Source organism: Rhinatrema bivittatum, chromosome 1, assembly GCF_901001135.1.
Source record: "Rhinatrema bivittatum chromosome 1, aRhiBiv1.1, whole genome shotgun sequence".
NCBI classification, from domain to species: Eukaryota; Metazoa; Chordata; class Amphibia; order Gymnophiona; family Rhinatrematidae; genus Rhinatrema; species Rhinatrema bivittatum.
Window position 1 is genome coordinate 146,505,452 of NC_042615.1, and position 12,032 is coordinate 146,517,483.

The 12,032-nt window shown below is 45.3% G+C and overlaps 1 protein-coding gene across 3 annotated transcripts in view; it reads left to right on the top strand.

Annotated features, from left to right (window-relative positions):
- Positions 1-12,032, top strand: part of CORIN (corin, serine peptidase) — a 513,735-nt gene that overhangs the window by 302,333 nt on the left and 199,370 nt on the right. For all 3 annotated transcript variants that reach the window (XM_029588293.1, XM_029588313.1, XM_029588304.1), the window contains exon 12: positions 1,659-1,804. In XM_029588293.1, the coding sequence (XP_029444153.1) occupies positions 1,659-1,804 (146 nt within the window). The remainder of the gene's footprint in view (positions 1-1,658; positions 1,805-12,032) is intronic.

Sequence of the window (12,032 nt, forward strand, 5' to 3'; positions counted from 1 at the left end):
GCGCATACGTCAGCCCACGCCCAAGGCCGCGTCCAGTTTATAACAGACTTGCGCATGTTCTAAAATAGTTTGTTCATGTGCACAAGTGTGCCAAATTTTTCAGTGGGCACGAGCATGTGCTCGCAAATTCCGCTTCCACTGTGTTAATTGGGGGATTTTAAAAGGGGCGAGGGCCCACGCCATTCCCAGTTTACCAGTTCGTCCATCAGTTCACCCAGTTAGCAGATAGGTTCCCCAACTCCCCCGGTTTGATGGCCTACACTCCCCCCTGTTACCCCAGACCCTTTAAGTCCCTCAGAAATGGCTTGATCCTTTTTTTTTTTTTTAACTAACACGTCATCAATAGCAGAAGTAAAGTTACGTGGCAGGAAACCTTGGCATGCCGGGCACGTGAATATTTACATGCACATCTCTGGTTAACACCCCGAAACACCTTTGCTCCACCCAGACCGCGCCCATGCCCCTTTTGCAAACTTTAGAGATGTGCGCACTGCTGCAGAGACGCACGAATTTGAGCAGTTTTAAAAATCTGCTTGGCACGCGTGAACCCGACTTAATCAATGCACACGCCGGGCTTTTAAAATTCACCTTATAAAACGCACTCATGCACGTAAAACCTCTTGATAATTCAATGGCATGTACTGTAGCAATTTTCAGAAGTCCACTTACATGTGGAAAGTGCATTTACATATGTAAAGCCCAGTTTTAAGTGTGTAAATCCTTTTGAAAATTACCCACTCAGATAGTAACCTTTCAGCAGGCGTGCAGGTGCACGTGTGCGAGTGTTCATCAGCCCGCACGCAGGTACACAGTCATTTTATAACGTGCACGTGTATATGTGCATATTATAAAATAGCCTGACTGCACGCACATGTGCACACAATTTGAAGTGGACGCAGACCTATGCACGCAAATGCCGCTTCTATCATGTAAGTGGGGGGGGGGCGGGGGGATTTTGAAAGACATGCGAGCTGACGTTTTACCAATTTTACCAGTTCGTTCCCAGTTCGTCCAGGTAAGGAATAGGATTTCCAAACCCGCCTACTGTAACAGCTTCCATTCTTCCCTGTTAGCCCCGACCCTTAAAACCCCGCAGAGCTGCCTATTTATCTTTATTTTATAATTCTCACGTCATCCAAGGGTCCCCTGTGCGTGCCTGTGCCATTAAGTATTTATGCACAGACTTTGATGTGAAATCCAGAAATCACCGTGCCACGCCCAGACCACACCCACGTGCCTCCCCTTTTTTTTGGAACATTTCATTTCTGCGCGTAGAGGCAGATGCGCATGCATCCAGGTGGCTTTTCAAGTCTTCTCAGCATGCGCTGGCCTGACTTGTGCACGGGTTTCCCGGCTTTGGCATGTTCCGGGGGTTAAAATCCACCTCATAGTTTTGAAAAGCCAAAGCTATGGCCTAACCCTGCCTCAGACCCCGCCTACTTTTCTCATGGGTACAGGTAGGCACATTGTTGAATCCTGTGTGTCCTTTTACCCAGGGGGGGTAATCTTTAGACTTCCCTTGCACCTGGGTGAATGGCCATTTACATGGGTAAGTGCCTTTTGAAAATTGCCCTCCATAATGTTTTGTTTTTTTTCTCACGACCAGGGTAACATTACTGTGTTTCCTAACCCGCACTGTCCCTTTTTCTTCTTTGAAGGGCCCTGTGTGAGCTTTCCAAGGAGCGCTGTGAGTCTGTGCTTGGAATTGTGGGTCTGCAGTGGCCAGAAGACACCGACTGCTCGCAGTTTCCAGAAGAAAATTCCCATAACCAAACCTGTCTAATGCCAGACGAGGATGTAGAAGGTTAATTTGAGCTCCAATAATTTCATCCATGACTATAGAGGTCGCCTTTATCTGGACACAGGGAGGATAACTTTTAAACAAATGCTGACAGTGGCGCATATGCACGTACATGGCTGCAAGCTGATCCACACTGGTATTTTGTAACCCGCACATGTAATATAGGCGCATTTATAAAATATGTGAATCTCTATCTTGTAACATATGGGCCGGATTTTAAAAGATTTACGCGCGTAGAGTGCCTTACGCGCGCCAGGCCTGTTGCTTCGGGGGTAGGCCATTTTTGATCCACACCTGGATTGTTGGTTTTGTTTTGGTTTCATTAAAAAAAAACAAAAAAAACACCCCACCAGAACCCACCCCAATCTTTCCCAATTATTAAAATATAGAGCCCCCCTCCACCAGCAGAGCCCCCTGCCCACCTTAGCCCACCCTCCCGAACCCCTCCCCCCCCCCAGGACTCCCCAAAAAGGGGGGCCCGGGCGCTATCTCCTGCTCCCAAGCCAGTAGCTGCCATTAGTTAGACACTGTGACAGGGCTGCTCAATGGTAATGGTAGCCCTTGTCACATTTTAGGGGCAAAGGGTAGCCAGCACCATTTTGACTAATGGCAGCTGTTGGCCCGGGAGCAGGGGTTCACTCCAGTCCTCTTGTTAAATCACTAGACATTTTTGGTGAGTCCTGGGGGGCTTGGAGGGTGGAGTAAGGTGGGTGGGGGAGGGCTCCATATTTTAATAAATGGGAAGCGTTGGGGCGGGTTCTGTTTTTTTTGTTATTCCCGAAATTCTTTATTGCCTATTTTGTTGCAGACAAATTCCCACACCTATTTATTTCCTCACCATAGACAAATTCCTGCTTTTCATCTAGACTAGCTGAACTTATTCTACTTCAGGTTTTTTTTGTTGCGTCCTTAAAATGGCTTGCTTTTCAGTAATGGCTTAATTTCCTTTTGCTGAGTGAAATAAGTTAAATAAACTACAACTTTCTTAGGAACTCTGTGGGCAATCTCCAGGTAGCTGGGGACAGCCCATGAATAGATCCATGGAAAGCAATGAACATGCCTAGGAGGATTCACTGGCACCCAAGAACTGCTCCCAGATTACCCATTGAATCTGCAAATTTTTAGGGATTTAAGCTTTATTTTTTTGTCCCGGAAGTTTCCTCCTGCTCTCTTGGGCTTTCAGCTCAGCCGGAGCCAGGGCTGGAATCCATGAACCTTCATTTGCAATTGCCCATGACAGTCCTAAGGCCAAGGGGCCATGCATTAGGACCCCTTGCAGAACCCGTGTAATCATGGACTCTACATCTGGCCACTAAGTGTCATCCTTGAGTGATGCCCATGATGCCCTCTCCCTGGAGACTGGGAACATTGCCCCCTCAGCATTTCTAGTCCCAGCCAGCCTGATTAAACCAGGGTCCGTCCTTATGGCAATGCACAGCACCTCCAGTGAGCTAACAGGTTCGTATCTAACGTTTTTAAAGGCAGGGGATCATCAGTCATATACAAATTTGTCCACTTCTCTATTTATTTACTAAAACATTTTGACGTGACTCTCTTGCTGGTGCTGGTGTATTGGCTTCCTTTGTGTGACTAGAGAGCTGTTGATAAGAAGGTGGATTTTAGAGCCAAAGTACTGGATGTTTTGCTGCTTTCACCAAGGTGCTATGTTGACCAGAATTCCAAAAGGCTTCTCAGCCTTACAGTCTTAGCCATGCATGCAGTACTCAAGGGCTCTCTTCAGACCTGCAGCTTGACCACATGGGTTTAGGAGACTGTTTTTGTACAATTACTTTTTTAAATTTTTTAGAATGGTTCATATGGGCAGAACTACACCAATGAATACCAAAGACAGTTTTACTTAACTTGTTAGGACTCTGCCTCATTCTTTCATATCAAAACCAATCTGAATTATTCAATATCCTTAAGAGGAAATTAATAATTTAGTTGAATATAGTCTCTGTCTATGAAACTTTTTTTTTTTTTACTATAGAATACTGAACTTATTCTATAGTTTTTATCTGCAGGTACAAAAATAAAGAGAGTAGAGAAGAAACAGATTATAATTTTCTCATAATACAATCCTTATAATGAATAATGCCAAGATCCTAATGTCAAAATTATCATGAAGACCCAGACCGTTGGGTCTGCAAAGAACTTATTATATGTGGGAAAGTAAATGAGCTAAACCTTCTTTTACTGAGCAGACAGATCAGTTTATCCCATTTAATTCTTGTATCACAGAGCTAAAATATAAACTTTTGCTGAGCACTGCCAATTTCAAAACAAAGTGGTGGCTAAGCACAATCACTTCCAAAACTGATGTCCAAGGAAACATTAGGTGCAATTGCTTTTCACTTTGAAAGTTGTCAGGGACATTGCCTGTCTGTTTTTGATATTGAAAAGCTGGGATTGAGCCCATACTCTTTTAAAATTAGGGTCAAATGTGAATAAAGAGGAATATATTGTATGTTTCGGAAAAACCATTTGAAAGGAGCACCCTGAACGGACCGTGTACATTTTACTAATGGCGAAATGACCTTAAGCATTAATCTTCATGTTGGTTCATTGAGAACTGGTTTGCTACCACAGACTATGAATCTATATCTTTTACTTCTATGTGATCTAATCAGATTACAGCAGATTGATTATAGGCTTTGTTCTTATGTCTATCTCTCATCTTACCCCTATCCAGTAGCTGTGCAAGATAGATGTAATAACCGATTAGATTTTTTTAAATTTTTACCTGTAACTAGTTGAAACTCATTGACAATAAGGGGCCGATTGAATACCATGCGCTAGCTGCTGCGTGTGGCCTAACACGCGATTGGACATGCGTCCATAACCCCTGATCCCACATAGGGATTAGCGCATCCAAAACACGCGTTCAAATCTCCGCGTAGCTAATAGCACTCATCACATGGAAATCCAGGTAGATGAGAGTATTAGCTAACCCCCGCAATCCAATAAATTTTCCGCGTGGCCAATACGCCCTTGCAATGTGGCAAATTTTACAGCAGCTCGGGGCTGGCGTAAAGGTATTCCATGCTCAAGGGCACATTAAAAAAAAAAAAAGAAAAATCCTGCTTTCTGAGATTCCTCCTAATAGTATCGTAGCGACACTATGTAGGAGGAACCAAATAATGCAGAATTTATTTTAAAAAGAATTCTTTGAAAATAAACATTTTGCATGTCCAGTACACACACAAGATACACAGTCCAGACTGTGTAACTTGTGTATGTACATACTGATAGCAGGAGAAAATAGACGCTCATAGATTGAGCGTCTATTTTCCCAACCAGCTTGACAGTCACCTCTCCTGTGCGCCCGGTTCTGAGGAGGCGCTAGGGACGCACATTTGTCCCTAGCGCCTCCTTTTTAGCACGACCCCTCATTTTAATATTGGATTAGGAGCCCAGGAAAGGGGGCTGGGCGCACGTTAGGAAAACAGGCGCGCAACACTGAACACCCGTTTTCTGTGCACATTTATTGTATCGGCCCCTAAGAGTGTGGGGAGCCCTGAAGCCTCTTTCCTATCCGTTAGCTCTGTGAAGTAGCTCGTGTTGTCTGGCAAAACAAGGGTTAAATTTAAACGCCCGTCTCACGCCAAAGCAGGGAGAGATGCGCAGGAGTTGGGCCGGCGTGCACCGCGCAAATTTTAAAAGTCGCTCACGTACCCGCATATCTCCTGGTACATGCACACATTTGTTTTTAAAAAGGGGTGGGGGGTGGGCATGGTCTGCGAGGGCTATAGGAGTCCCAGGATTTAAGAATAAAACCAGGGCATAAATACTTATGCGCACAAGTGCGCTCGGAGGACCCTACCGTGTAACTTTACTTCTGCTTTACTTCTGCTACGGATGGCGTGTAAGTCCTAACACAAAACAAATTAGACCAGACAGCTGAGTTTTAAGGGTCAGAGCTAACAGAGTAAAAGGGAGGCTAATTAACTAGGGGGTGTTAGGAAGCCCTCACCTTTACCTGGATGAACTGGGAATGAATTGGGGAAATTGATAATTGCATCAGCGCACATCTTCTAAAATCCCCCCGCTTATGCAACAGAGTCGGCATTTGCTCGTAGATGCGTATGTCCATATAAAATTACACCATGCACGCATATAAGTGCGTATATTATAAAATGACCGTGTCCTTTGGCGCAAACCGGTATACACGCATACATGTGCACCCGAGCGACTGTTTAAAAGTTGCTGCATTGTGTACCAGGACTGCAACAACTGGCATGACACAGGGAAGCAGGATATTTTAATTCTTAGAATGAGTTCAGTTTGAACTTCTAGGCTGCTAAGGCTGTTTTAAAATGTTCACAATTCCTATTTTGGAGGAAAATTCCTCCTTACGTTTTTTATTGGCACATATACACTATCTAAGAACATAAGAAATTGCCATGCTGGGTCAGACCAAGGGACCATCAAGCCCAGCATCCTGTGTCCAACAGAGGCCAAACCAGGCCACAAGAACCTGGCAATTACCCAAACACTAAGAAGATCCCATGCTACTGATGCAATTAATAGCAGTGGCTATTCCCTAAGTAAACTTCATTAATAGTAGTTAATGGACTTCTCCACCAAGAACTTATCCAAACCTTTTTTGAACCCAGCTACACTAACTGCACTGATCTATCTTATCACCAATCTTGATGTAAACCGATGTGTTATAGAGCACCTAGCTGTTCCCTACACTGTAAATTTGCACATAACATTTTTTTAACCTGCCGAACTACCCTGTGATCCAGTTTGAAGTGACTAACCAACTGCAAAAGGCAGAATAGAAATCTTAAATTAAATAAAATATAGTGGTTAAGAGAACATCAAAAGGATAATTGCTAACTTTTCTATATCCTTGTGAACAATTTGAGACAATGGGCAAAAAAAAAGCTGAATCAGATTGTAAAGTAATGAAGCATCTAATTTATATGACCGGTACATTAGCTCATGGACGATTCAGGCTTACCCCTTGATCAGGGCTGCCCAATTTCTCCATTTTGATTATGGAAGAAATAGGAGCCCTTCAGATTGCAGTCTGATATGGAGGATGAGGGAATAGCTTCCTCCTTCTTGTAAACATTTTTTCTACCATCAGTGGGGGTAGATTTTAAAACCCCCACGCGCATAAATCCCGGGGTTTACACACGTGGCCGAGCTTTACGCCTGCCGGGCCAATTTTCAAACGGGCCCGGCCACACACATGAACCCCGGGACGTGTGTAAGTGCCGGGGCTTTAAAAGGGGGCGGGGTGGGGTGGAGCTAAAGGCGCCCGGTACAGCGGCCATTTGCCGCTGTGCCGGGGGATCGCGCGACAGCCGGGAGCCGGCACATGCAACTTGCTCCTGCTCCTTTGCAGGAGCAAAGGGTAAAAAAAAGAAATAGGGGTAGCTAGGATAGGGATAGGGGGAGGGCAGGATAGGGGAAAGGGATGGAAGTTAGGGTAGAGGGTTGGGAAGTTTCCTCCCAGTCCGCTCCTTAATTGGAGCGGACTGGGAGGGAACTGGGAAAGGCTCCAATGCGTCGCCGCACGTATTTGCAAAATTATACCCCTTGCTCCTTGCACGCACCGACCCAGAATATTATAACATGTGAGCGTGTTATAAAATTGTTAGTCCATGTGTGCGCGCCGGGTAGCACGCGCACTTTTTGAAAATCTACCCCAGTGTTGCCAACTGGTTTTTTTTTTCCCCCACCAAACTTGCAATAGCTTCAGAAAAAGTAGCCAATGAAGGAAGCAAACTGCGCTGAAGGATGGAGCCATATGTCTGCCCATCCACAACTGCTTAGCTCTACAATCTCTGCCCCTCCCTCAGAGCATCCCCTGTGCTTGTGATTCTGTTCCTTCCATTAGTTGTCTCTATTAAAAGGTAAATACGTTATTCCTCTCTTTCTCATACTACCACTGCTGTCATGTGATGTAGCAAACGAGAAGTGGAGAATCTGCGTCAGGGAGAGGGAGTAGCATGTTTAAGCATCACACAAAACCTGCTTCTGGAGTCAAGGCAACATCAGATTGGGAATTAGATCATTTTATTACTCATTTTGTTAATAAAACCAAGCTCAAGATGAGTTACATTAAGGTACAGTAAGAGGTATTCCCTTGCCCCAAAGGGTTTGTAATCTTAATTTGTACCTGAGGCAATAGAGGGTGAAGACACTCCTTGTGGCTCTGGGCCACAAGGAGTGTCAGCAGGAGAAGCAGGATTTGATCCCTGGCTTTCCTTGTTCTCACACCCCCTGCTCTAATCACTTGGCTATGACTAGAGCAGGCACAAGAATCTGCAAATGTGTGAGTCAGTAAGTGCATGCCCTCAGCATACCTGGGAACATTAGAGTTGTGGTCACCCTGAGATTGGGAGTGGGGGGAGAGGGAAGGAATGGAATAATATGTATCAGCTTTCTCTCTTCCACAAACCCCCATCCACCCAACTAATCCACACTTCCTTTTTCTCCCACCCATCACCCTCATCTGTCCCCCCTCCCGAGATGACCCAACATACTTCCCCTTCATCACTTTCTGACCCCAGGACTCTCTTTGCTCCCTCCCCCTATAAGTCTCAGCTCCATGTCTTATGCATCCTCACTCTACCCTTAGCAGAGTGATTCCCAAATTGTGTGCATTGCAGCCCCTCTCCAGTTTCTCCCCATGTGCTGCAGTGTCTGCTCCAGACTCGCTCCACTTCTCCTGTTCTCTGCGGGCTTACTGAGGAAGGGGAGTGGTTGAGCTGTATACAGAGAAGCCCTGAGATTTCTAGTGTTTCCCCTGAGACCCTGTAATTAATGCAAATTCCCTGAGTCTCAGTATGCAGTCCTGTGAGTTCTCAGGTATGAACCTCAACCATGGCTGGAAGTAGCAGTGAAAGCTTCATAATTTTAGAAACTCAAATTGATACCTATAGATATAATTATTTTTATACTTTCTGGCAAAGTTAAAAATTAGTCTTATTAGCTAAAACAGTGGTTCTCGAACCTTTCCTGGAGGCACACCTAACAGGGGTGATATTCATGATATCTGTAATGTGTATACATACATTATTTGCATGCAGTGGAGACCCAGAGTATGCAAACCTTTCTCATGCATATTCATTGCTGATATCCTGAAAACCAGGCTAGTTAGATATGTCTCCAGGACAGGGCTGAAAATAATTGAATTAAAAATGTGAATGTTGGGGGGGAGCGTGACGTCACGCTGTGAGATGGCAGCTTGATCTTCGAGCTCCCGCAGCTACCCTCCAGATCCGCCGCGATCCGTGACCCTATCGCATCGGCTGACCTCAGATACTATTGTGCGATTACCCTGCTTACGCCATGGCCAGTAAGAAAAAAACTACGGACCTACAACGTTTCTCGTACCAGAAAGAGACGTCCAAACATCAGGCCTGCTTGCCGGAGGCGGAATCCGAAGCCCAAGATGGCGGACCTTCGCGCGCTTTGTCCCCGGAGCCAATTCTGCCTGATCCCATTCCAGATGAAGGTGCACTGACTGATCATCCGACCAGGGCCGAATTCCGAGAGTGGTTTGCTGGTATCAGGTCAGATTTGAAAGCGTACCGACAGGAAATATTTGCCCGGGTCGAGGAAGTACGAGATGATCTCACGGCTCTAGGCCACCAGGTTGGTGACATAGACGTGCGGATCGAGGGCCAGGCTGAGCAATTATCAGCACATAAAACTCTGCTGGATACCATGCATGCCGACAACGCCCAACTCACGGCGAAAATAGCAGATTTAGAGAACAGGGCAAGACGGAGTAATCTCCGGTTTAGAGGCCTTGCGGAGTCATCGGGACCCGAGGACTGCCATGCCCTAATCCGTGAGTTCTGTATACATCTTCTCCGAGGGTCCACAAAAGACGGCGATTTTGACCCCCCGGAAATTCTATTCGATCGGGCGCACAGAACTCTGAGAGCACCGCAGGCTAATCGCCCGCGAGACATCATTGTCTGCTTCACCTCTTATCACCTTAAAGAGCGGATTGCGATGGCGGCGCGCGAGAGAAATGAGTGGGTCTGGGAGAACCATAAAGTAGCTGTTTTCCCAGATCTTTCTTTTGCTACACTTCAGAGTCGGCAGTCTTTCCGCGAAGTCACTACCTTTTTACGCAGCAAATCAGTGAGGTACCGGTGGTCCCATCCCTTTGGCCTATCCTTCTCGCATGCTGGCGTAACCCATAAATGTTTGACTCCTGAGGAGGCCCTCCCGGGTCTCTCCAGCTTGGGCTTCGTGGCCTCGCAGCCCCCCCGTAGGGATCAGGGTGCTGCTTCTGCCCGGCCCCAACACCCAGCATGGCAGAGAGTGGGGAAGCGGAACAGCCGGCTTCGGCGTCAATCAGGTGGCTCTTCCCCCACACAAGGCCTGGGTTGACTTTCTTCACTGCCATAACACGTGGTGAACTTGTTCTTTACTATTGTCCGGGATTATTTGTTATATTATAATCTGTATTCACTTGATGCGCACTGCTTATACTACTGTGGGTTTATCGGATCGCATGTATGTTTTTTCTTAATATTTGATGGTTGAATGTTGTGGGTCTGGGGGGGGCGGGTGGGAAGACTCCATCTCATGAATCTGTGACCTCACTTATTCTCCCCTACTTGGTATGGGAGATAGTCTGCCTGGAGGATTTGGCAGACAAGGGATCAGGGGAGCACAGCTTTGTCTGAGTTCTCATGGCAAGCATGCTATAGTATCTGTTGTGATCTTATGTTCTTGTGACTGTCGATGCTCCACTCCTTCATGCTGCATATTTTTTGCTAATGATAGGATGTTCTCATTTTTGTCTTTTCATTCCATGTTTCTTATGCTATGTCTCTCTGGCTGCTTTGGGCACTTCCTGGAATGCCTACCCCACTTTCTATTTTTGTGGTGGTTACCCTACGGGGGCTTTTTGGCTCACAGTGCTTCTTGCAGATATTTGGAATTCTCCTTTCCCAGCTAAATGGCTATGATAAAAGTTTTATCCTTGAATGTTAAAGGATTTAACACCCCTCAGAAGCGATCCCTTTTTTATAGGGAGATGAGAACTTCTCAACCGGATATTATTTTTGTCCAGGAAACCCACTTAACCCGCAGATACAAGGCATTATTGAAGTCCTCTACTTTTCCATACCAATATTTCTCGGCGGCGAACAAAACGTCAAAGTATGCAGGAGTGGGCATCCTTTTCTCGTCCCATATGGTATTTGAATGCAAACAAGTGGTCTCAGACCCTCAGGGCCGATATTTATTGTTAAATATTACCATGTTTGACCGTGATTTCTCCTTACTAACTATCTATGCCCCGAACAGGGATCAGGCTGCCTTTTTTCGGCAGATACACAGGGTCCTTCTTCAGCACGCTTCGGGACATCTTATTGTGGGGGGAGACTTTAATGTACCTCTCTCTCCCTCCTTAGATACATCTAAGGGAATCACCCATACAGCACAGACACATACCAGAGCTCTTAAAGCTCTTATGACTGACCACAATTTATTGGATTCCTGGAGATCTACCTTCCCACACTCCAGGTCCTATTCGTTCTATTCTAAACCACATGATTCATATACCCGTATTGATTATCTGATGGTAGACAAAAATTTATTTCATATGGTTCGTGGACCCGAGGTGGGCATTGTGACGTGGTCCGATCATGCCCCTGTCTCACTGCACCTCTGTATACCCCATGGGGATCATGGCCATAGGTTCTGGCGCCTTAACGATTCCCTATTACAGGACCCGCAGTTCTTACAGTCCTCTACTGAGGTGATTCGTGATTATTTCACTATTAATGTGGGTTCCGTTTCTTCTCCAATTATGATCTGGGACTGCTTTAAATCATATATCAGGGGACATTTTATATCCTTTGCCTCACATACCAAGAGAAGGAGGGAGGCGGCCTGCTCCAGGCTACGGGAACGCATAGCGGATCTTACCAACCAACACTGTCACTCACGCTCTAAGAACATTCTGTCTCAGCTTACCAGATTTATTTATTTATTTATTTTAAGTTTTTTTATACCGATTTTCCTGCATAAAATGCATATCAAACCGGTTTACAATGAAACAGAATGAGCAGGAAGTAAAATTCCTTAGTCTAATACATTTAAACATCAATAATGAAATAATTTTAAACAAAGCAAAAAGCTAAATAACATTAATAAAAGTTAAATTATTAACATAAACATAAATATAATTATATTAGAAGGAGCACAAAGATTAGCATGAAGGGGAGCACACGCCATCTACATT